The 27,057-nt window shown below is 38.8% G+C and overlaps 1 protein-coding gene across 2 annotated transcripts in view; it reads right to left on the bottom strand.

Moving 5' to 3' along the window:
• Window positions 1-24,886, bottom strand: part of LOC149005141 (O-fucosyltransferase family protein) — a 39,086-nt gene extending 14,200 nt beyond the window's left edge. Inside the window, exons 1-7 of one of the 2 annotated variants that reach the window (XM_089168027.1) lie at window positions 23,940-24,886; window positions 21,204-21,293; window positions 21,001-21,100; window positions 20,764-20,834; window positions 19,656-19,744; window positions 7,942-8,062; window positions 7,711-7,854 (exon numbers count right to left, since the gene is read on the bottom strand). In XM_089168027.1, the coding sequence (XP_089024153.1) occupies window positions 7,711-7,854; window positions 7,942-8,062; window positions 19,656-19,744; window positions 20,764-20,834; window positions 21,001-21,100; window positions 21,204-21,293; window positions 23,940-24,260 (936 nt within the window). In that variant the 5' untranslated portion in view covers window positions 24,261-24,886. The remainder of the gene's footprint in view (window positions 1-7,710; window positions 7,855-7,941; window positions 8,063-19,655; window positions 19,745-20,763; window positions 20,835-21,000; window positions 21,101-21,203; window positions 21,294-23,939) is intronic. The other variant, XM_089168028.1, reaches the window with a different exon arrangement.
• Window positions 24,887-27,057: the final 2,171 nt, after the last annotated feature.

The following is a 27,057-nucleotide window of genomic DNA, read 5'->3' as shown; positions in this document are numbered from 1 at the left end:
CTCCAACAGTTTCACCTTGTCGGCTTGTCCTTAAGCTGAAAGTCTGGAAATTGGTTGTTTGTCTCATCAGTCTTCCCAAGTGTTTTCACATGATGGCCGCCCTTTCCACTTGATCAACACTTCCAGCTCCCCCTGTGGTGAGAAACAAATAGCCAGTAAATCTTTCAAACTGAGCTGCAGTTCACCGTCTTCAACCAAGCACGAGGGAAATGATTGGGAGGTGATATGCTGTCCGATTATTTCTTCAGCTGGGAGACATGGAACACAAGGTGGACCTTCAAATCAGCAAGTAAAAGTAGTCGATAAGCAACTAGCCCCTCCTGTTCGGTGGTCGGCCCTCCTGTTCAGTGGTTGGGTAAGGGCCATAGAAGCAATGGCTAAGCTTTTCATTGGGTCGTTTGCAAGTTTCTTGAAGCAATAAGGCTAGAGCTTCAGGAAGACCTTCTTACCCACCTAGTAGCACACTTCTCGGCGATGAGGATCAGCTGCAGCATGCATACGGTCCTGTGCCACCCTAAGGTTTGACTTAAGATCATCCAAAATTTTATTTCGTTCCCAAAGAAACACATTGACCTCATCTACTTTGGATTGACCGTCTTCCCACCATAACAGAGCTGGTGGTTCTCGTCTGTACACAATCTGAAAGGGAGTCATTTTAGTAGCTAAATGGAAGGTCATGTTGTACCAGATCTCTGCCTACGGTAGCCAAGTGACCCACCCTTGTGTTTCGTTGGGGTCTCTCACATGAATGACTTCCCTGCTGAACACTACCGACACATCTCTGGCAGAGTAAGGGTGTGTTAGGAAATGAAGTGTCCATACTTTGGACAGCCAATCAATCACCACCAGCACAATGGCCCCACCTCTGGTCTTGGGTAGTCCGCCAATAAAATCCATACTAATATCCTCCCAAATTCGCTTAGGTATTGGTAGAGGTTGTAGGAGACTTGCTGGCTTCATGGCTTGGTATTTACTACATTGACATGTATCGCAACTGGCTACGAAATCACAGACTGCAGCCTTCATTCCCACCCAGTAGACTACCCCTGCTAGCCATTTATAGGTTCTTAGAAACCCACAATGTCCCCCAAAGGGTGTGGAGTGGCACTTTGTCAGCAACTTTGGAATCAGCTGCAATTCTTCAGTATCACCAGTCTGTTTTTGTAAAGAAGAATCCCATTCTTGAGCTGATAATTTGGGTACTCTTGTGACCACCGCTTGAACTATTTTTTCGTAATGGATGCGTGTACTTCTTCTAACCCCTTCCTGCCTAGTCAGGTTGCTGCTGAAATGGAAGAGAGCTAGGTATCTGATGTAATCCCCGAATTAGGGTGCACTTTCAGGACCTTGTATGCAAGTTGCAGCAGCCAATTTGAAGGTTTAGGGTTTCGGTTAGGGCTGGTAGTCTGTCTAGGGTTGCTGATTTGGTAGTTCAAGATAAAACTAAGGGTTCATTGAGAGTTAAGATAGATCTGGGAAGTTGGGACTGAAGTATTTAAGTTTTAGAGAAAGAATCTGGAAACTCTAATTTTCTGCTACTTTCTATGAAGAAATGAGTTGCAGAAAAATTTCAGACTAGGGTTTAAGGGCTAGAATAGATTGAGGGCTTAGGGAATGTGATCCTAGGGCAGATGCGATTCTAGGGAAGGGAAAAGGGCTTCAAAAGGGGCTGGGAAAGTAGGGTTTACACAAGAAGAGGTGCTGCTGCTTGCGCAGAAGCAGGGAAGGGCAGGGATAGCCTATGGTTGAAAGAGGAGGGTCTTTCGGTCTAGTGGATGGGCTGGAATTGTAGGAAACTAAAGGGAATTAACCTAAGGGAGTTTGCGATGGGTTGGGGGTGTGAAATCCAGCCCAAACCTAACCAGGACACCCTATTTGTTTTGGGTTAAAGAAATGCTTGTTTGATGTTAGACCTTAAGATTAGACCTTAATTTCAGTGTTATTATCTTTGAGAGCCTTAGGAGGTTATGTCCGACCTTTTCCTTAGAGTAGATCCGATGTCCCGAAGTGAAGGAAGAAGTCCTTGTGGGCCCTCTTTATGGAAGACATGGTGTTTGACCCGAAACCCATGGACATTGACAATGATACCCCTTACTTGGGTACATTGTCGGTGTTTAGTGAAAACCTGTGCACCGAAGAGGGGTGAATTAGTTGAAGTACCAAATGAACTCCCGTGCTCAATCCGAAGATATTTCCCGAAACTAGACTTCTTGATTGACTTGTAGAAGAAAACCCCACTCAATTAGACCCTGTATAGCCCTCCGAATCCCTGTCCGAAGTTGCTGAACTATTTCTGGATTTTCTGCTGAAACCTGTTTTGGTCGATGCCATCAACCAAAGAGCATCGACCAAAGTTGCCCAGATTCAAGTAAAAGATGCTGTTGGAATATTCTCTCATCTATATATGCTAGCCTCGTGCTTTGAGCCCTATTACACTCATTTAGACCACTGAGAACGAGAGTGGAGCTTCCCAAGGCATTCTCTTGGTATTTGTGAAGGATTCTTGCCGCCAATCATTGCAATCATTGTCTCTTGACCCCATTATCATCTTCCAAGGTATGATTCTCTCTCTTGCTCTCTATCCTACTCACTTCTCTTCTTCTTTTTACTGATGTGACCATGGCCAAGGTGCTGCAACCTTGCAAACACCTTGCCATGAATGTCTCTTCCCATTTATACTTGCTTTTCCTTCATTCTTGCTATGCCTCACTTGCATCTTGATCCTTGCATAGGCATTACCATGATTCTTTGCTTAACAACTTGATTTCTTATACTAGACTGAAATGTGGAGTATGATTAGTCTAATTTTTGTCTTGCAAATGATTGTAATCTTGTTCCTAACCCATTCCCCAACTAATTCTCTAGCTTACCTTTCAATTACATCAATTTCCCATTAATGCTAGGATTCTTGTCTTTAGAACATAGGACCTTAATTTGGGGGTTTTCATTTAGACCATTGGATTGTGATAATACTTGCTAGGTAGTGTTCTTACATTGTTATTAATCATCCCTCCAAGTTTCGGATCGATCCGAGCCCCGAAAGACTGATTTCGGACCAAATCACCAAAAATCCAACTTGCTGTCTGAAACCACTTTTGGTCGATCCTCTTTGGTCGATGCCATCAACCAAGGAGTATCGACCAAACATGCTGCTGACAGCAACCTTGCTCCGTTTTGACCCGTTCGACCTCCGATCTTCCTGATTTCTTCTCTAATCTCTTATTTATGTTTGTTTAGGGTCTTAACACTATTATTGGATCATTCCTTTGTGACTCTTGGATCGTCATCGACTCAACATAAGGTAAGGATGGTTATCGCCATAAATACATAGGCTATGTGCTTATGTCTTGATGCTCATAACTTAGTGAACATAGCCTTTTAATTACTTTTGAATATCATAGGACTGCTATACATGTTTTAGAACAATAGTATTGTGATTTCATATACTCTTGTTATAATGATTTATTACTCTTGCTACTTGTATATATGATGGATTACTTCGATGTTGTGATTTAACTTCTATCATGATGATGTATCAAATGTATGCGATATGATGGACTTGAGTATGTGATTGCTTAGGTATAACTTGGGATTGGGGAGTGTCCAATTGACGCTTCTGTCCTTGGGCGTCGGAGGGAATAGTATGGGATGTTCTCCGAAGATGCCTATCGACACTTTCCCGGGTTATTGGATGACATACATAGGATTGTCTAGTTGTTTGGCTAGGATGTCCCTGTCGTATTAGACCCGAATCGGAAGGGCATTGAGATCGAACGACCCATGGTAGGGTATGGTTTGATGGGCACTCAAGACCGGTAACCAACCCGTGAGAGGACATAAACCATACTACGGATACCCGAAAAGGGCCATTTATTGGTAGGGTTGCAAATAGCTAAACTTGGGCTCACGGGCGCTCAAGACCGGTAACCAACCCGTGAGAGGACGTGAGAGCTTCCGGTTTACTATTTGTGGATGACCAATAGGGTTGATGAGTCCATAATCCGGGATTACGCTGACTCTAGTGTGAAGGATACCGGAAAAGATCGCCCGGGGCGAGGAATGGACGTATTTGGATCTGAGTTGATATGATTGAGTAGGTGACTTGCATTGGGCTAGGCTTTACCCTGACATGCGCCAATACTTATACCAAATGGTGATGTGAGAGAGTGGTGACCGAATCCCCTACCATGGTTTGAGAGGACTTTACCCAACTACCACGGCAGACCCAAGATACAGAATTGATTGAGGGGGAGTGACTGACGACCCATAGAAGTATGGTGCTATGACTTAAAGCATGTTTACCTTAGAGACTAGCATTCATAGAGTTAGAATCATACTTGCATTATGTGTTTCATATCATATTGCATAATGTTATGGTTTATATCATATGGCTTATGGAATAACTGCCTTGCTGAGTTCTTTTGAACTCATTCCTGTTGCAACATCTTTTGTTAGACTCTATTGCAGGTACTACTACCATCGACTTTGACAATCAACACTTTGAAGACCAAGTTGATGACCCGTACCCCACTGGTCACGGTGTACAAGTTGATAAAGACTAGTAATCCGAGATTGGAACTTATCTGGAGCAATTCAATTTTGCACTTATGTGTTAGGGATGGGATATCACCTCATTCCCTTTTTAACCTTTTATTTAATTCGTTAAGACCGTAGTTTAGTTTGTTCCCTTGTCACTTTGGGAACCGGTTGTGACCCTAAATTTTAGTCGATTTACCTTCTGCTATTATTATAGGATGGGTTTTTCCCCCTCCTTTTCATACGTTGACGATATATCCTATTTGTATCATTTCCGCACTCTAATGTTCCTTGTGATCCTTCTGAGATCCTCTCTTGACTTTTATTATTAAATTATTTGAATACAAAGAATTGTTCTTGCTTTTGATTATATTATTGTGCTAAGTGACTATGATCGTTCCTAAACTTGATCGGCGGGACCGTGATTCACTCCTCGGATAATCCAGATAGGGTACCCCCTTGGTGGATTTAGGGCGAGATGTGACAGGGGGAGTGGAACTAGGCCAAACAAGGGAGGGAAGGGGCTGTTAGGGTGGCGGACAGAGGCGAAGAGGGTTAGGATTTGGGTGGGAATGTCTTACTTTAAGTTGAAGAACTGCAGATTGCTCTCTATGGAATGATTTGAGTTGAAGATTGAAGGTCTTAAGGTTGAAGAAACAAGACTAAACCAGCCACAGGTTCTGTTCTCTTCCCAGGATCCCCACAACTTTACCAGTCTGTTTTCTCAAAACTCTTTTTCATTCAATCGACTGTAAAGAAAAACTTACACTAAAAAGGCTATTTATAGCCTGAGCAAAAGACTTAGACTTCTACTGGGCACAACTTAAATTGGACTCTCACAAGGTATCTAATTACTACGCAATCTCAACTCTTGGATCTGAGATCACACTTAAGTTACCTAATACTAATTCGATAACAAGACAAATTGGATGCCAAAAAAAATAAAAGTTTCTTAATTTAAGTTATCCTTAAGGCTGCATTTGTTTGCAAAGGTGGGGTGGGAAAAAAAACATGTGGGCCTCATGTGTAATGGGGTGAGGGAGAAGGAAAAGAAAGGAAGGGATTTGTGGAAAAGTGTTAAATGTGAGTCCCACTTTTTGGTTTTCCACACTTTTCCACAAAATCCCACATATGTTGTGGGGTTTTGAAAAAGCATGGGGTGGGAAGGTTAGCATGCCACCTCACCAGACAAGCTTCCTTAAATTAAGGAAGCTTGTCTCCAACTTTCCCACCCCCATCAACCAAACAAACCACACTTTTGGAATTTAATGTAAAAGATTGTTTTTTCAAATTTTTTCCCACCCCACCTTTATTCCAGCAAACAAATGCAGCCTAAAAGTACAACTTCTTAATAGGAACCACTGCTTTACAACTCTATGACTCTCTTCAAAATAAGCTAAACTACTGGACTTAGGTCTTCAATATAACTCAATCCAAGGGTAGGAATTGACACAAACCTAGCCTAGTCCTCCACCTCTAGTCCAAGAAAGGTCCCTCTTTAAACCGTTTCTTCTCCAACAACAACCCTATTTGTAATCTGAGCCCAATTCTCCTCTCCAATTACCGCCACAGAACTTGATGCACTTAACGCCTCTCGTTCGTGGTAAAAGACACCAGTATCTACATGAGAGCCTCCACGTTGCCGTCGGTACTCCTCCCTCACTACCACTTGAAGCCACTCTAACTGTTAGTCGCTCTCATCCATCAACTCAAGCCTTCTTCCCCTCAATTTTACAACTTCAACTTGCGATGCCCTCTCCTTGGCACAAATCCCAATGTCAATATGATGGTCATCGAAATTCACATTTGGCTAAGTCTTCTTACCATTACAAAACTCAATGTTCAGGGTTTTATCGAAGTTTTCCCAGGTCAGCTCCAGCCAACACTTCTAATATAGCCAATCCATCACTTCTCCTTCCAAATGATTGAGAGCTACTCCCAGTGATGTTCGAATTCAATCTAATGTTACCATCAAAACAACATAACTTCTAAAGCCATTTGTCTGCTTATAGAAAACATGGTTAATCCGGTCTACATTTTGTCCTGTGGATCAAAACACACTCTAATACCAACTTGATAGAAACCCTCAAATCGAATAAGAAATTTAGTTTCAGAACCAAGAGATTAACAAGATAATCTAGCTTCAATGGTGCCAGTCACTCCCATAGCATTCAATGCTACCCCTCATCCATATTCTGCCCAAAAACCACTCAAATATACACTCGATGCCCTCTTCTCTCAGTTTTACTCTATTTATAATCCCCAAACCACATTAATCCTCTCTCTCCTTCACATGGCATGACCCTAGGGCCCTAACACATTTGAAAAATATGGTGAAGCTTCAGAATTTGAAGCAATTTTGAAAATTTTCCACAACATTATGATAGTGCTAAAGTGGTGTAATGGAGTCATGACAAGGTTTTCTGGTCAGAACAGAGATTCCAACCAGAAGTTAAGGAAAGGGATTCATCAGATGTATTAACTTAAAAATATTATTTTGGAAGAGTTGAGGAACAAAGATTGGCTGAAGAGTCCAATGCGCTGTCATTCGGACTCTTTATTGCTGAAGATTTAGTATCTGATAAACACATCGAATTATAGTATGCACAATGAAGCCTTTGGGTGATGATACAAGGCCGCATAGAACAAATTTGATGCAAATGAAGCACCATACAGACCTACGTCTGGTTATATTGGTATTTTGGCTTCATTCCATAGGTTACCAATGTAGTAAGCCAACTTAATGGACCCAAAACAAGGGTAAGTAAGTTGAGTATGAAAAATCCCCATAGTTTTTTTTAAATTTTTTTTATTAATGCTTTTAACTGTATCATGGTTCAATTGGTTCAATTGTTTTCAGTTCTGGTCCAATTTAAGTCAAGGGAAGATAGGTCCTTTAATATTTAAATTTTCTATTAGGATTTATTCTCCTCTTTTAAGTTTTTCAATTTTCAGGTGAATATTCTCCTATTGAAGTTTTAGGTCATTATAACAGAAACTTTGAACCATGAGTGCACTGAGACATTTCAAAAACTTAAACAAAAAATCGAAATAGGGAACAAATTTAGTTTGTATGGTAATGCCAATTGAGTTCCACAGCAGAAAAATCCATCATGCAATTTTAATCCCATTAAACCTTGTATTTAGCAAAAGTTCTCAAATGATGCCTCTAACCTGAAGCTCGGAAGGTAATGGATCAAAGCCAAGTCGATTGCCAAAGCCCAAGAAGTGAACAATCCCGTTTCGTTGTAACAGAGGAAGTACAGTTTCAATAAAATCAGTGGGTTTTGCCTCTTTTCTAATATCTGCATCAGTAATCTGCAATGAAGTAATAGAATAAAAAAGATTATTTTAGATGGATTGTTTTTGAATTAAAGTGAAACAAATCCATTGAAATCAGCGTACCATACTACCAATGGCCTCAATGTCTACAGACTGAAGATGAGAAGGGAGCTCCTTCACAATATTCACTTCTTCCTTCAAAAGATTCATGAAATACTCCTCTTGGTAAATATCAGCAAACTGGCTGCATTTGGATCCATTGAAGCACATATTAACTTTCAGAAGGCATGATCTACAACAACAAAAGGGTAAGTAGGGAACCAGAACTAAACATTTATAAAATCCATTGTCATTAACTACCTTGACTCTTGAGTCTGTAACCAAGTTTCTTCTAGTAAATTATGGACAACAAGTATACTAGGTATTTCAGTATTTAGTTGTTTCAAGTCTGCTCCCAACTCATAAATAAAAATATCATTGATATTCGAGGAATTCATTCTTTTTTATTAATATTATATAAATTTTTAAACCAAATAGCCACAACCAGTAAAAGAGGAAGAGGTGAGAGAACGACAGTCCACATGGTACGGCCTCACTGCCACATTACCTTTATAGATAACTAACAACCAAACACAATCGGAATAGGAGTCTAGCATAGAAAGACTTACTATGAGCTAAGTCTATCTGTTGAGAAACACGATTGTGGTAGAATGACTTAGTCGGTCAGTGTGATCTTAGGCCCTCTATTTATAATAAAGTGGGAAAAGGACTATTCCTTGGGTAACAAGAAATAGAAAATTACACAAACTAAAACTCTAACAAAATTGAACTCCTAATAGGACTCAACCAACACTCCCCCTCAAGTTAATGCATGGATATTAGTCATGCCTAACTTGCCTACAATAGGAAGGAAATCTCCTTCCTTCAAACCCTTGGTGAAAAAATATCTGTCACTTGGTCTCCGGGTCTCACAAAAGGCATGCAGATAAGCCCTTGTTCCAACTTTCCTTTGACAAAAAACCTCTTAATTTCAATGTGCTTAGTTCGATCATGTTGTACAGGATTATTGGCAATACTAATAGCAGCCTTAATGTCACAATATAGCATCATAGGGTTTGGAACTTGGACTCCAGTATCTTCTAGTAGGCCTTTCAACCATAGTAGCTCACAAACTCCACGAACCATGGCTCTATATTCAGCTTCAGAACTGGATAAAGCTACCACATTTTGTTTCTTACTCCTTCAAGTAACAAGATTACCTCCAACAAAGGTATAGTAACCTGAAATTGACTTCCTGTTAGGATATCCAACCCAGTCTACATTAGTGTATGCTTCTAACTTGAGATTATCAGTGGGTGACAAAAGTATTCTAATATTCTTTTTCCAATATTTCACTTCAAATACTGTAGTATTCTAGTAATAGCCTTCATATGAGCTAAGTATGGATTATGCATGAACTGGCTCACTATCCCCACGGCATAAGTAATGTTTGGCTTGGTGTGACAAAAGTAAATAAGCTTCCCTAAAAACCTTTGATATCTTCCTTTGTCCACTGGTTCTTCCTCTTTTTCCTTAAGTTTAGCTCCAGCCTCAATGGGGTTATTAACTGCTTTACACCCCAACATTCCCACTTTTGATAACAAATCTAGGACATACTTCCTCTGAGATAGGTACATACCCTTCTTTGATCGAGCCACCTCAATCCCTAGGAAGTTTTGTAACTTCTCTAGATCTTTAATCTTAAACTCTCTACCAAAAAAGTCCTTCAACCTTTGAATTTCCTTACCATCACTCCCTGTGATGTCAATATTGTCCACATAAACAATGAGAAGTGTGATATTGGTATCTGACATCTTGACAAACAGTGTATGATCAGCATTGCTTGTTTGTACCCAATAGAGGTCACTGCCTTCTGGAGGTGTCCAAACCCAACATCGAGGAGACTGTTTTAACTCATAAATTGACCTCTTCAACCGATAAACTTTCCCTGTAGTATTGTCATTAGAGAAACCATGTGGGATTTCCATATAGACTTCTTCCTTTAACTCCCCATGTAAGAAGGCATTCTTTACATCTAGTTTAGGAAGAAAATTCGAAAACCGAAACAAGAATTTTGACCTTGCAAAAGGCCAAAATTTTGGTCAAAACTGAACACTTTTTTCCAAAAATTAGAACTTCAATTTCGGGCCTCATATGGACTCAAAATGATTTGGATTATTGCATACTATCTATTTAAAGCATAATAAACACAATAGAACTAGTATTTTGCCTAAAAAAAAACCATTAAAAATTTATCATTCAGGTATACTAACAAATGACTGGTTTCGACAAATGCAAACTGTATTGCATACAAGCATAAAATCATCAGCATACATGAATTGTTTGGTAGAATGGTTACATATACAACAAGTCAACAAAATAAAATGATCGACTAGATCAAGTGATGGTGTCTCACATATATTAAGTTGAAGCCTATATATCATATATACATAAAATAAGAATACATAATCATAGAAAATAATTATTAAAATCAGAAAATGAAAAAATGGTAGCAAATAATAAAAAGATAAGTTCAACAAAACACAATCATAGATCATAGTCCTAGGCTAAACATATATTAATTTTAAGGCAATACAAGATCATTTAAGGCATGAACAAAACAAAAATAAAAAAAGGGAAGTTTAGAACTATTGGGTATGGCTCATGCTTCACATTATATTGTTGCCGGAGTTTCCTTTGTAGCTGTTGTGGCTTAGGAAGTGTTTGGAGGCAAAAAATTAGCAAAAGAGGTGTTTGAAGGCAAATGAGCAGTGGAAAATAGGTGAAAATGGGATAAATAAATAAATAAGGAACAACAAGTTGGAATGTTGAAATGGTCGAAATTTTAGTCGAGACCTCCGAAATTTCAGTTGAAATTTGACACATTTCTGAAATAATTGGAATTTTGTTTTGTTTTTTAAAAATGCAGACTTTTCGACCGAAATTATCGAAATTTGGGTCAAATTTTCTTCTATGCATCTAAATAGTGTAAGTTCTAGTCTTTGTTCATAGCTACAGAACAACAGAACTCGACAATGTTCAGTTTTGCAATAAGGGCAAAAGTCTCCTGATAATCAATCCCATATGTTTGGGTAAACCCCTTTGCAACTAGTCTAGCCTTCAACCTGTTGACAGATCCATCCATATCTTGTTTAACTACAAACAACCATTTACAGCCCACGGGTTTTTTTCCTGCAGGAAGTGTAACCAACTCCCAAGTATCATTTTCTTCATTGCCTGCAGTTCCTCTACCATAGCTGCCTTCCATCTCTTATCAGCATAGGCTTCTTGCCAATTTTTTAGAACAGAAACAGATAAATAAAGAGGATATAAAAGCATGATAAGAGTCAGACAAAGAGTCATAAGAAACATATTTAGCTATTGGATGTTGAGTATAAGATCAAACTCCTTTTCTAATAGCAATAGGAAGATCAGAAGAAGATACCTGAGGGAGAACAATAGAATCTGATTTTGGAGCAAGGGACTGAAGTGGTACCATGTCACTTTTCTTTACCTTCTTTGGCCGATTGTAATTCTTCCTCTGATTAGTCTGCACCTCCTTATTATGGTCAATTTTGTTTTGAAAGACCTCAATAGTGTGCCTCATAAGAGTGGTCTCCCCTTCTTCACATGGTTCAGAAAATGAGGGGGAGAATTAGAGTCCTTAAGTATACTAGCCGAAGTCTCCCCCTGGTCAAGAAACTCTTTCTGAACTCCTAAGTTGTGTTGTGGTGGTGTGTGGGAGTCATTGTGTGTGATAGGAAGGTATAAAGTTGGAAAGAACACCTCTCCTTTAGGACGCTCCCCCTGAAGAGGTGTATAGTAAGGGTAAGATTCATTAAAAATTACATCCATAGACACAATAGTCATTTTGGAAGGAGGATGATAACATTTGTACTCTTTCTGAGTAGCAAAATATCACAGATATATGCAACGTAGGCCACAGGGAGCCAACTTACTCTAGTGGGCTGTGATTTTGGCATAACATGGACAACTAAAAACCTTTGGGGGAAGAACAAAATAAGAGGCTCCTCGGAGAATCTCATTAAGACATTTTAAACCAAGTATATCCTACTGGGTATCCTATTTATAGGGTAAGAGGTAGTGAGTATGACATCACTCCAGTATTGGTCAGGGAAATTTATAGCAATCATATTGAACGGGCTATCTCTAAAAGATGTCAATTCTTCCTTTTGACAACCCCATTTTGGGCAGCCATATCAACACAACTGGTTTAGTGTATCATGCTAGAGTCAAAGAGATATCTCTAAAATTCACCATCAATATAATCGGTGACATTGTCACTACAAAGGATCTTCATGGTGACATTGAACTGAGTTTTAATCATATTATGAAAATCACGAAAACATCGGAAAACCTCATGTTTTTGTTTTAAAAGATAAATCCATGTAGAACAAAAATGACAATCAATAAAAGAAACAAAGTACCTATGGCCAGTTATAGACACACGTCGGCAGGGGCCCCACACATCAGTATGAATTAGCACAAAAGGAATAGATTTTCTATTATGAAGAGAAGGTAAATAAGTAGAACGAGTCTACTTCACAAAAATGCAGGCTTCACAAAAAAATTCATCCTTGTTACAAGAAGAAACTAAGTCAGGAAATACTTTCTTAAGAGTTCCTAAAGGGGGGTTGTGAAATCCAGCCCTAGCCTAACCCTAACTTGGACCCGGTAATCCTGATGTTTGTAGGTCCGAAGACCCAAAGTGGAGGAAGAAGCCAACTGTGAGCCCTCTCAGTAGAAGACATGGTGTTCGACCCCGAACCCATGGACATTGATGATGGTGCTCCGTACTTGGAAGCATTGTCAGTGTTTGATAAGAAATTGCACCTTGAAGAACGGGAGTTTAGTTGATGGACCTAATGCACTACTAGACTTGATTCAAAGGTAATTCTGACCTAGACTATTCATTTGAGATGTAGGAAGAAGCCCCATTGATTTTGAGTTGATCTGGCCTTTCATTTCTCTGTCTAAAGTTGTTGTCCTAGCTTGGTCGACTGCCTTGGTCGACTGACCCAGTAGACCAAGCCAGTCAGCCAAGTGATTATTAAATACGGGAAATGCTAATTTTTAGGTTATTTTATGCCCCACTTAACTAGACTTCATAGTTAGGACCGACCTCCTGAGAACATGGGAAGACCCTCCTAGACCTCTCCTTGGTAGTGGTGAAGTGCTCCTACAATATTTCTTGTTTCTCATTCCCAAGATCATCTCCAAGGTATGTAATCCCTCATTCTCTCTCTAATCTACTCTTACCCCCTCTTGTTCTTGCTGTTGGGACTATGAAGAAGGTGTTGCAACCTTGCAACCATCTCTTCTATTGTCTCTTTTGATTAGTATGAACCCCCATTTCTATTCTATCAATGCTATGTTCCCTATACATGATTCTTAAACTTGCATTCCTATGATTTTCTTCATGTTCACATGACTTCATCTCCTAAACTGATTTCTCTAGTATGCTAGGTCTAATTACATGTTAGTAATTGTTTCTAATCTATTGTTCATCATTATATTGATTGAATCCTTGATTTTCCTTTGCATTTGCAATTGATTGCATTGAAGAACATGATTTTAGCATTTAGAAGTTAGGGTTTTAAATTGGGGATTCTTGATTTGATCATTGTTATATGTCAAATCTTCATTAGATAGTCTTAGTATACTGTTCCTAACATTCCTGTCAAATTTTGGAGTGATCCGAGTCCCGAAAGCTAGGTTTTGGATCAAAAATCCAAAATCTACCCCGTTACTGTTCACCTGGTCGACTGGGTCAGTTAACCAAACCAGTCAGCCAGCTGAATACAGCTTTGTGTATTCAGCCATTTTGATCCATTTAACCTCCGATTTGCTTGATTCTTCTTCTGATATTGCACATATGATTGTCTAGGGTTCAAGTACTAACCTTGAGACCATTCTCCTTGATATCTGGACCATCTTCGATTTGAGTTAAGGTAAGGACGGTTGTACCATAATTATACATATTATGCGAATCTTGTTTCTAATTTGGGAACTTCTTAGATTCACTTCATTATTGTATTTCTTAGCATTGTATGACTGTTGTAAGTACTTCAAGTACAAGAATGCCATATTTATGTATTCTTTTGTGATCATGAATATTCATTATGTTAATTACATGTGCGATTGATCATGTTATTATATATCTTTCTATATGATGAAATATCATTTGTGTATGATATGATTGAATCGGGAATGTGATTGATTAAGTATGATTTGGAATTGGGGAATGTCCTTTTGACATTTCTATCCTTGGACATCAGTGGGAATAGAATGGGATATTTCCAATGGTGCCCTTGGACGCTTTCCCGGATTATTGGATGTCATACATGGGGCTTGTCTAGCGGTGTTTGGCTAGGATGTCCTTGTTGTATCAGACTCGATTCGGAAGGGTATTGAGACCGAAACAACCCATGGTAGCAATGTGGATTTGTGGGCACTCGAGACCAGTGTGTTATATCCGTAAGAGGTCATAGATCACATTGTGGATACTCGTGAGAGGCCATTTATTGGTAGGGTTGCAAATAGTAGACTTGGGCTCACGGGCGCTCTAGACCGGTGAGTTATATCCGCGAGAGGATGTGAGAGCTTCCCGTCTATTATTTGTGGATGACCAATAAGGTTGATGAGTCCGTAGTCCGAGTTGGTTGTAAACATAGGATACGTGACTCTAATGTGAAGGATACTGAACTGAGTTGGTTGGTGCCATAAGGGAAGTATCTGGATCTGACTTGATACGACTGAGTAGATGACTTGCATTGGGCTAGGCTTTACCTTGACATGCGCCAATACTTATACCAAATGGTGATGTGAGAGAGCGGTGACCGAAACCCCAGCTATGGATTGTCCGAGAGGGATGCAGGACTCATTACCAACCGATGATGAATGATTGGACTTTTCCCAAAGAAGTATGGTGCTATGACTTAAAGCATGTATGCCTATAAAGACCAGCATACATATAGATTCATACATGCATTGTCTGTTTCATATCATCTTGTATCATGTTATTTATATTATTATGGAATAACTGCCTTGTTGAGTTCTTTTGAACTCACTCCTTTTGTGCAAATGCTTTGTTAGACTATCCTGCAGGAACTGAAGAACAAGCATGGGTCATACTACGAGACACCCGTTGATGAAGCATACTACCATCAAGGTGCTTGCTATCACGAAGATTACTCTGAAGATCCCTCGATGGATTATGCTGTATACCAGGATTAGTCCCACCCTGGAGCGGAGCCGGCCATGTTTTGTTTCATATGTTTATGTTTATGAGGATACACTGTATAAGACTGAAGAGACATTAGTCTAGATGTTTATCCCTTTATTTCCTTCTTTGAGAACTGGATTGTAACTTTTAATTATATTCGAACTACTTTTCTGCTGCAATTTGGGGAGTGATTTCTCCACACACTCTGTACTTGTGATTTTTCATATACTGGTATCATTTAATTCCGCACTCTGATTATATTGTCTCTCTTATTCATATCTTTATCTTATTGTTTTCATGATATTATATTGATTTTATCTTGTTCATGATTATGTTATTGTATATGTGGGAGGTTGGTTCCTCGATACTTGATCCTCGAGACTGTGGATCACACACCCGAGTATGCCAGGTAGGGTACCGGCTGGGGGGGATGTGACAGGGGTGACCTAGCCTACGGTGCCACTAATGAAAGTCTGAAATTACCAAATGGACTTGATTAGAAGACGCAATCAGAGTAGAAGTAAATTCTTCAATCAGCTCCAGCAAATAAAGGCAATTATCTTCTAGTTTACCATGTCAAATCTCCTTCCCCGTTACCAAATCCTGGAAAACACAGTAAGACGGGAAAAATGTCACTTTGCAACTCAAGCCATGTGTAAGACTACTGATAGACGGCAAGTTACTAGAGAAAGAGGGAACATGTAAAACTTTAGATAAAGAAAGTGATGGAGAATGTTGAATGGTCCCTTTCCAACAATGGAAGAATAGGAGCCATCAACAATTTGAACTTTATCTTTTCCAAAAGTTGGAGAATAATGTAAGAAAAAAAAGGATGAACTTGTCATATAATCTGTAGCTCCTGTATTAATGATCAAACGAGCAGAAACTGAAGAAACATGGAGTAGCAAGGTAGGAATTGGTATGGGTAGTGGAGGAAGCAGTAGTAGAAGTTGTACCAACAGTAAAAGACTACATAATACATCGCAGAGTAGCTAACTCCTCTTGTGAAAAATCAACGTCTGCAAAGGGTGTTATGGAAACCATCTCAGAAATATTAGCCTTCGGTTTACCTCTTCTTTGTGCCCTTTTCTGTTTAAAATCAATAAGCTTCCCATGGAGCTTCCAACAGTTGACCTTGTTATGATATGGTTTGTGATAGTGCTCACACTTGAGAATCTCCTTGGCCGAATTAGATTTAGTGCTAACAGACTGTAAGGCTAATTTCTCCACAAGGAGTATGAAGCATGGCTAATCGACGGCTTTCCTCATAGTGAACAAGGGCATAGGATTGTTCTAGCGTAGGAAAGGGAGAACAACTTAATACTTGCACTCTGATTGATCATACTCCACATTCAAACCCGCCAAAAAGTCATATACCCGAATCTTATCAGCATGCTTCCTATCACATCATCCGGATTAGTGGGGTGATAATCTCTATAGTGATCTAACTCCTGCCAAAGAGGTCGCAACTCTGCATAGTATTGGGCCACAATCAGTTCCTTTTGTGTAGTCTCATGAAGCTTCTTCCGTAGCTCAAAAGCCTATGCATCATTCCCCAACTGTCCATATGTTTCAGGTAGTAGCCTTCCGATTTGGGCTGCAGTATCAAGTAATAGGTATCCATGAGCGATATTTGGAGTCATGGAATTCAAAAGGAATGATATAATAAGATAGTCATTCTAGATCTATTTATCTTGTGAAACACTTGTGGTGGGAGGTTTGATAGTGGTGCCCGTAAGGTGTCTAGCAAGTCCTCTTCCAGCAATAGTCAGGTAGGCAGATCGAGACCAAATCAAATAATCTATTCCATCAAATCTTACCGAAAGAGGATGAAGAGTGGGGTAATGCTCGAAGCCAACAGAGGCAGTAGTACCATCGGTGGTTGCCATGCCAAAAAAAGGTCTACAGTTCTTCAATCTTCACCCTTTCAAAACAACTAAAACAACCAAATCTAGGGAGTTATAGGAACTCAAAAGGTGCATAGGGTAAGTAACACCATTTCTTTCTTTCTTTCTTTTTCTTTTTTCTTCCTTTTTTATTTTCATGAAGTTATGAAAATTACAAACAGGCCCCTGAAGATATGTGAAATCATAAACAGACCCCTGATGAAATCACAAATAGGTCCCTATATACGCAAAATTACAAATAAACCCCTAAAAATATGTAAAATAACAAATATGTCATTGAGAATATGCGAATTTACAAATAGATCCCTAAAAATATGCAACTTCACAAAAATAAGTCCCTAAGAATATTCAAATTTACAAAAGAGACCCCTAAAACATCAATATTTTTTTTTTCTTGACTTTCTTTCTTTTTGGGCTAATAGAACCATAGGTTAGAAAGGGAAACACCAAGACATGGTTCTACCAGGATTGAGGTGGTCTGGCCATGTGGATTCTGCTGCTGGAAGGCAGCAATTGATTCTTGCGATTCCAAAAAAAGAAGAAAAAAAAGGTCCTGCTGCTGGAAGGCGATCGGAATGGGAAAAGGCAGCGATGGACTCTTGTAATTCCAAAAGAAGATTGATTCTTGCGATTCCAAAAGAAGAAGCGACAGAGTCTTGCAGTTCCAAAAAAAAGAAAAGAGAATCGATAGTTGCTGGTATGGGGAAGAGGTGAAGGGCAGCAATGGTGTAGTTGCAGCGGTAGCAGGTCTAGTCGCAGAATCCAAAAAAAAAGGTCCTGCTGCTGGAAGGCGATCGGAATGGGAAAAGGCAGCAATGGACTCTTGTGATTCCAAAAGAAGATTGATTCTTGCGATTCCAAAAGAAGAAGCAACAGAGTCTTGCAGTTCCAAAAAAAAGAAAGAAAAAAAAGGTCCTGCTGCTGGAAGGCGATCGGAATGAGAAAAGGCAGCGATGGACTCTTTTGATTCCAAAAGAAGATTGATTCTTGCGATTCCAAAAGAAGAAGCGACGGAGTCTTGCAGTTCCAAAAAAAAGAAAAGAGAATCGATAGTTGCTGGTATGGGGAAGAGGTGAAGGGCAGCAATGGTGTAGTTGCAGCGGTAGCAGGTTTAGTCGCAGAATCAAGAGAGAGAGACGATCATTCATTTCTTGCTTTTCTTTTCTTTTTTTCTTTAATCGTTTTTTGGCTCTGATGCCATGTTGAGAAAAACGATTGTGGTAGAATGACTTAATGGATCAGTGTGATCTTAAGCCATCTATTTATAATAAAGTGGAAAAAGGACTATTACATAAATACCCTTACTTGGGTAACACGAAATAGAAAATTACACAAACTAAAACTCTAACAAAATTGAACTCCTAATTGGACTCAACCAACACTATCACCCAAGTTAATGATAGGTACACTAACCTGTTGTGGCAATACATACATACCAAATGTGGTCTTCAGATTTGTTCGTCTTCTTCTTTACAGAAGCCCACGAACCAAACCTTAATTTGCTGTTACTTCAATCTTAGCAATCTTCCACCATCAAATCCATCAAACCTTCAATGTTATAACCAATCATCAAAACCTAGGCCCTACCAACCCCCTACCTAATTTGTCTTAAAACCCAACAAATTCTTGACCTAAATAAATTTACCCGTTCATCTCAGTCCTGGTTACAGGCTTTTACTTGGATCCTTTCCAACCTAAAACTCATTCGGAAACCATTAAAGAAATGAAGCCTGCATTGATGCCAATTTAGTTAACAACTGGCAGAACGTCTACATCATGATCTACACCTTTGGAAGTGTGAACCTAGTTGGAGAAGGAAGAAACAATCTGTTATTGCTAAATCATGTACTGAGGCAGAATTTAGATGCATGGCACACGGAGTTCGCAAACTCAAATGGTTGAAGAAATTAATTGAAGTTTAAAACTGATGGCTCCATGAGGCAATATTGTGACAACATGACTACTATTAAGCATAAGACAATCCTGTGTAGCATGATCATACAAAGTACATTGAAGTTGATTGCTGTCTCACAAAGATGAAGACTGACTCTGGTTGTATCTGCACATCTTTTGTCAAGATAGGGAATCAGTCAGGAATTATGTAATAAAAGGAATGAATTCTCTACATTCTGCACTTCCAAACCCTTTTGAGCAAGCTCGGCATGCATTCCATTTGTTATCATTGTGACGAAGAGTGTTAGGGTACACACAATGATGCTATGACAGGGAATGGCATATGTTAGGGCCTTATGGAACGATATCGCAGAATAAGGATATTTATGCAGTCTCAATCAGCATGTTAAAATGTTTCACATCAGTGAATAGGGAGAAACATCAACCTCTCTCCAGATGTTTTCCACTTGCAACCGTCTTCCGTTCTTTTTCCTCCTCGTCATTCTTCTCTTTCTTCCTCCTACATCATCTGATTTTTCATATCTAACCCATATAGTTCACAATTTGTACACCAGGCAGGTGCCTTCCCTTTTATCGGAGGGTAAACTCTTAAAAATTAATAATAATAACAGATATAGATGAAGTAACATATAAGAAACTATCATATCATCAAGTAATGGAAAAAGCAATTAGCAAGATTGATATCTGGGTTGTCTGCTTGGGGGTGGGGGGTTCTGAATGTGATATCAGACCTGAGATCCTTCCAAACATTGCTGTAGAGAAACTTTGGGAGAACTAAAGTTGCATTAAGTAGATATGTAACAACAACAGCATTGCAGACCTGCAACCATGATCACCAAATTGCATCAACCAGACCCTGATGTTTATTCAAGCAATAAAGGAAGTTTTTGTAGCTAGAGGGAAGTGGAAACTAATGATAAGCACATACTGTTAACTTCTGTATCAGAAGTGAATGCATAGCTGTATCAAAGATGTTATCTAAATTCTGTTTTGTGATTCAACTCATCTCAAAGCTATTTTTTGTTGTTAATTCTAAGGGAAGCATATATGAAGACCAATCATTACATTTCAGTAAATAATGAGGAAATTTATCTAGTCAGAAGACACAAAAATTAGCATATGAACTGTATAAGTAAAATATCCAAAGAGCGATTATGTGCAAGTTCAAATGGTTTGTCTGCCCTCCATAAGTGAAGCATTGACTTGTAGTTCTAAATACTGGCACTGCCGTACCTATGTAGTGAAGGCACTTCATTATTCAATTTTTTTCAATTTTGAATATCCAAGCTCATTCTTCACTCCATATATTCACACCAAGACCTCTTTTATGTACCCAAGCTCATGTAAGCCCTCAGAGCCCAGGCACAACTACACAATTACCAGGTGCACACCCTACCGCTGAGCTAATAACCTATCATACGGGCCTCCCACTGGGGGCTCACTATGCCAAAAGCAACAGAAACCCCATCCCTCTCATTCCTTTTTGGGTCCCCATGTGGCCACACAGGAGGATGGGGAGGTAAAAAGGGGGATCCTATCAATTTGTTCCGACCTAGGCTAGGATATAAGCTCATCAGCTTGGTCTTACTTCACTTTGCCATAATAGCTGCTCTGTTTGATACTTTCCCCACAGTAATCTACTTTTTCATTTAGAGTGGCAAAGTTCTAAAGATTTTTCCTACAAATAGCATTATTTTTACTTTTTTCCCCCTAATCTTTTGTTTTGCAAGACATCATGGGAAACCGAATGTTTTGATTAACGAATAATGCATACTTAACGAAGTTTTGGTTCATTGACTAACAACAAAGAAGAGTTTATTAAGCATTTTAGAGCCTTACAGCTACTCGTTGTTGATTGAGACCACCATTTGCACTAACTAATATAAACCCAGAGCTTTTAGACTGGTTCCCTGCCAAAAATGAAAAGGGAAGGGGGGGGGGGGAGTAAGGGGCAGCTAAAACTCTTGAGGCTTAGGGCTGTCAAACCAATATCAAAACTGTAATATAGTTAGCCTTCTTTTAATAAAGAAACAAAAGTTAATACTACTGCAATATTAGAATAAATGACATGATTACCTTGGTGTATTGTAGTTTTATCAGCACACGGTTTCCATGCATATGCCTGTTTATATGGTTCCCTCCACAATGCAGACGACTCATGTCTCAATTCTTTCTGCTGCATAGTGGAGGAAAAATACATTATATAAAAGACCAATCAATTCTCTGGAAAATCCAAACAGATATTATTATCTATGGTAAGATCAAATTTATTTTCATACCTCTGCAAGAGCTGTAGATGCCAAATTAAGAAGCCTGCTGTACATTAGTGTGGGTGCTCTTTCCCCATTAGAAAAATCAACCCTCTCATCCTTCAAGAACACAAATTACAAATGCAGATCACTTACACTCATTTTAAGCATGTTATATTTTTAGCAAAAATACTTGGATTGCACTTCACGAAGGGCGGGCCTGGCGCAATGGTGGAGTCTCTCCATTGTGCTGGAGGTCGCGGGTTCGAATCAGCCTCTCTGCAAAAAGCAGGGGTAAGGCTGCCTAGAAAGTCCCTTCCCCAGACCCCACAGTGTGGGAGCTTCGGCACTGGGTACGCCCTTTTTACTTGGATTGCACTTCACATCGATAAAATAAAACGTAGTCCATATTATATCAAAGCATAAGGTGTATATACATACACACAAAAATGCTTCTATCCACAAGAATTCTGATGCAACCACATAGCAAACCCATTCTAATGTGAAATCATCTCAGTGAGCTAGCCAAACTCCAGCCAAAAAAAGGGCTAATACTAAAATGTTTATTAAAGAAAAAGCTTTTCTAATTGACAACCTCAAGGTGTCTACTTCTTCTTAGCCCTACAAGAAGGCTGAACCACATGGGGGGTTATTTGGACATTTTTCCACCCCCTTTTGAGTTCCTTTTGGTCCAGTTAGATGCAGCACAAGTTAGGAGTCCAAATCTACTTTTACTATGTTATTTGAGTCCTTGTTTAGAGTCCAAGTCCAACTACAAGTGTCAAGTTGGAATCTAATTTCAAATTAGATTCTTTCTTGAGTTAGGAGTTTCTTTTAAATCTGCAAATCTTATTTATTTAGGAGTCTTTACAACATAATTCTTTCTTTAATTTGTTTCCTAGTCGAGTTCCAGTGTTAGTATGAGCTCTATTCCGATCAGAATTCCTTGTGTTGCCGAGTCCTAGCAGAAATCCTTCATTGTAAAGGCTATAAATAAAGCCATTCACTTGTAAACAAAGTAAGGTTGATGATTAATAAAACTTGAGATTGAAGGATATTGAGGAGTGGAGTCATGGGTTTTCCCTAGGAGGTAAAACTTGCAGCTGAGTTTGCTCATAAACTTCTCAAGATATCAAGTTTTGAAGCCCCATTTTCCCCTACAGCAAGTAAGTTCAAACGCTACCCCTACCGTCCTTCCTCCCTCCTTCCCATCACAGCCCCTTAATCCTCATCCCCTAACCCTAAATTCTGCAAATCTCGGCCCCCCTCCCCATCGCACTTTATCCCCCCCCCCCCAAACCTTCCATTTCCTCTTCCCTTACTTCCCCACACCCTTCTTCCAAATCCCCATCTCATCTCTTTTCTTCTTCTTCTTCTTCTTCTTCTTCTTCTTCTCCTCCTCTCCTTGCGGCAGCTTAGGACACCCATAATTTTCCCAACCCTCCCAACACCCTAGTTCTCCTATATCCTAACCCCCACCAGTGGAGGATCTCAAAGGATCTCTCACCTTCCAAAAATCTTGGAGTTCCGCTCTCCTCTATTCACAATTTTTCTATAGTTAGTTATGATATTGTTGTAAGCTTGTGATATCATCTCTGAGAAGGTACCAACCAAACTTCAAGCTGTAGCTGTATCTGTTCTCTTTACCATCCTCATAGTGAAAACCATCATCATTGCTTGGCCATGGACATGACCTTTGAGTGAACCACATAAAATCCTTGTGTCAATTCTCTCTTCTTCTACTTCTGGTTTTCATTTGTGGCTTTGCTAACAAAAGACTCCAAGTTTAAGATTCACTAAGAAGGCAGGGGCTGCACTGGCATCTTGGTCAATATTTGCTTGGACAAGACCTCTGGTGCTCTTGTTCCTCTTGTGTTGGGTTGATGTTTTCCATGGTGTACAGCAAGTTCACTTGATGTTTAAATAACATGCATTCATGAACAAGAGAATATTGATCCATCTTTTCTCTGCTTCAACTTTTTTAGTTTTGTGGGTTCAGACCCAAGCAAACAAACCTTATGGATAAAGGACATCATTCCATCAATAGCACCAGACATTTTCGTAATTACAGAATATTTTGGTTGCAAGGTAGAATCCCTTGCATCACCCTGCCCATCTAGTCATTTTGTTAATTGGAAACCAAGGAAGGGGTTAAAAGGGCAATACCACCAAACCACATGGTTCAGCTATTCAAACCTAAAGCAGATTAACCATAAAATCATACTTTAGTTGAAAAAGAAAAAGAGTATTGGAAGTCATTTTTACTCCATAGTAGTCCTTCAAATATTGCTGATACTCTTCAGGTATTATTTAGACAAGGAAGCATCATCAAATTTCTTTTAAGTTTGTCCTAAATTTGACTTCGATTAGAAAATAAGGATAGAACCCCAAGCTTGAATTGTGAACTGGGTTGGCCCAATAGCTTTATTATTTGAATGATTAAGCGTAATCCATTATGAGAGTAAGGAACCACAAAGAAGGATAATGTATTAGAAATCCACAAAAGAGTTAACAAAAAGGAAACGAAACCAAAATAATACAGAAAAAAGAGATGCAGGAACCAAGATGAGCTGGTCAACCTAAGGTACAATAGAAATTGAAAAAAAAAACACAAACTAATACCAAAAAACAGAAAAAAAGAAAGGAGATGTCCAGCACAAGTTGCAACTTGCAATTAAGGATTAAAAAAGACTGCCATTTAACTCCAAAGCGACCACTAATTACTTCATCAAGCATATAAGAACATAGTGACATGAAATGTCATACCTCAAGGATACTCTGTTTTTTCCTAGAGGAACCATTCTGAAGATTCATAGAATGAAGACCGGAGAACATGAGGGAATCAAGCAGGAAAAAGGAGCCCATCAACCCAAGAACAATTGCAATGGTCCTTACATACTTGTGAAGCCATTTCTGCCTTTTTGGACCATAGAAACCCTTAGATGCTCCAACTTTTGCAGTGTCACTTTTTAATCTATCGAGCAAAACTGATTTGGTCGATACGTGATCACCCCCAGATGCTCTCCTCCCAATAGAAGTCTCCCGCCCTGAAAATTTTTCTGAATTCCTGTTCTGGTTGTTTTTCATACCTAAAGGTGGCTTTACAGGTCCGAGGTGAACTTGTGGGTTTCTGGGCGATCCTTGCTTTCCCAATAAACATGTAACTCTCTACTCAGTTTTAATCAGTAAGGATTTGTATCTCTTCCACTTGATACCAGAATCTAATATCTTAGAACAATAAACACCGACTGAAAAGGCAAAAGATGAAACAGATTCCAGATAAATACAAACACCACAAATCTCAACACAGAGTAATTCAATATCCATAAGTTCTTGCGTTCAGTTGCGCATTTGGAAACGTGAACTTCAAGACCGATCCACCAACCAATCAAACAATCCAGCAGAATATTTGTAGTTGAATTCAAAGACAAGCTAAGAAGTTGGTATTAACGATAAAAGAGTGAAAAGAAAGGGACATTCGCATATGAAATTAGACTTAATAAAAAAAGAAAATGAAGCGATAAGAGGACCAAGGATTAAATAAAGGCGGCGAAGAATCACATCACTATCAACTACTTCTCACCTGACGTACCCAACCTTGCTTTGACCTTCCTGTGTTTCCATTCTAGAATAGAAACGTTTGAACACAGGAAGATCAAGAAGAAAACCCTAGAATCCTCCATGACAGGATTAATGCAACACCAAGGAGAGAAGAAACGAACACTATTCGAAGGAAGCAAAGCGTGGCGATGAAGATAACGAAAAAGGAGAGAAGTTGGCGCTCGCGGGTCCTTTTTTGAACCAGAAGCCTTTAGAGAAAAGAAATGTTTTCCGAAGAGTTTGTAAATTACTGGAACGGGCTTTATGTTGCCAATATTTACTCAGAAGATCCCTTGTTTTTGTCTATTTGGTTGATTTGATAATTAAAAAGTAGACCTACAACTTATCGTAATTAAAATTTTTACCTATTATCTTAACTAACTACCTACTCTGATGGTTGACAGTTGAAATGCATCAACTTCTTTTTCTTTTTTCTTTTACAGTTGAAAAGTACCATGGTCACTTTTTTTTTTTTTTTTTTTCCCTTTTCTTATCAACTGAACCAACCATTCGAAGTTATTTTCTTTCGGCACACTGACATTGAAAAACTAAACCACAATATATAAGCAAAAGAGTCAAAATTAAAAATAGGAACTAGTCATTGCAGACATACTTAGGAAACTTTCTACAAGTAACCTACAATGCTCAACCACCACATACTTGAAAGGTTGAGATTTTGTTTTGTCTCAACGTTTTGATTCCGTCAAGATATTCGATATATTGAGATTTTGGTGAATTTTCACATAAACCTGGTGTTGCTGCAAAATCCTATTCAACCGCACAATCAAGTATACTTACAAGAATGTTCTCGACCAAATTAGTTGAGTAATGCCACCAACACCCAAATTAGTCGAATACCCAACCTTTGAATGAAAACATCAGGTTGCAAAAAGCAAATAGTTAGTTGGAGTGATTCTTCAAAGCATACTTGATCACTAGCAAGAGTATGGGTATTTATGGTTAAAAGTTACCTCCGTAATGTAGTGATTGAGTAGACTTGAACTTTATGATCAAGTCTTATCCGTTGAGAGAGAGTGTTTCACTAGTATGATGATAGATTAGTCCAATCCGAACTCTTAGAGTAATCTGACCTTCCCAACTTGGTCAGAATACTTACTCCTAACTTCAAGGAAGTTGGTTTACAGGCATTATTGGTCGCTTCTTGATTCATTTGTGGTCTATCTATAACCTGGTCGGACCATCCTGGACCTGGTCAGGCTTTATCAGATCAATCAACCGGAATTTGCCCATATCACCACCTCATAAGAAATTTACTAAATTTGAGTTTCCATTTTAGTGAATTTTAGCCGTTTCTCGTCTTATTTTCTGGATCACACAGCATGCTCATGCTTTGCTTGTATTGTCGTGAGTGATTGTATTTCATACAATTACATATTTCTAAAGCATAAATTATTTTCAATTGCTTTTCAATTGATTGTATTTTAAGATATTTGTAATATATAACTAGACATAAGAATAGATGTCGAAGTGTCATATATAACTAGACACAAGAATAGATGTCAAAGTATCAAATCCGTTGTTCCAAAAAAAAACCAAGCTAATAACAACCCAACCTCCTACGGGGAGGTCTTGGGTTTGCACCCATTTGGCGGCATATATATTAGTAATATTCTCTCCCCATAATATCAACTCGCCAGCTCCAAAAAAAAGAAAAAGAAATTGTCAAATCTGTTATAAATAATATTTATTATGGATGTCTATTACCCCCAAAGAGATTGTACTTCCAATTGAAGATCTTAACTACCTCAGGATGCAATATTGGTGAAGATCACAACCATCTCATTACACAATGTTGGCAGTCAATATTCCATTTTATGCACCTTCTATCTTAGGTGACAATTTATCTTTCCGTATCAAGAATATCTTATTGTGTGCAAGAATCATATATTGTATTTCCATATTAGAGTAGATGCTCATTCTACTATAAATATGTAATGCACTCAACTGAATGAATTACTTCTGATTGATCGTGTTCTAGTTTTCTTCTTTGTCTCTAATATATTCTCTTTATTTTATAACACGTTATCAGCACGATTCCGCTCGAATAATTGTGAACGACTCCGCTCGAAGTATTGCGTTTTGAGAAGAAAGACAGCAGACTATGTATCATTATGTTTTCTATTCCAAAGTGAAAAGAATGATCGACCTCCTCGCACGTTTTTGTAAACAATGGAGTTTACCTTGTCCATCTTGAAATGTAAGTGCATCATGATAAAAAGGTACGTATTTTATTGAATCTAAGAATCAAACAAATAATAAAATA

Source organism: Hakea prostrata, chromosome 9 (assembly GCF_041222555.1).
Source record: "Hakea prostrata isolate BN-2017 chromosome 9, UWA_Hpros_2, whole genome shotgun sequence".
In the NCBI taxonomy this organism is placed as follows: Eukaryota; Viridiplantae; Streptophyta; class Magnoliopsida; order Proteales; family Proteaceae; genus Hakea; species Hakea prostrata.
This window is presented reverse-complemented; position numbering and strand designations above follow the sequence as displayed.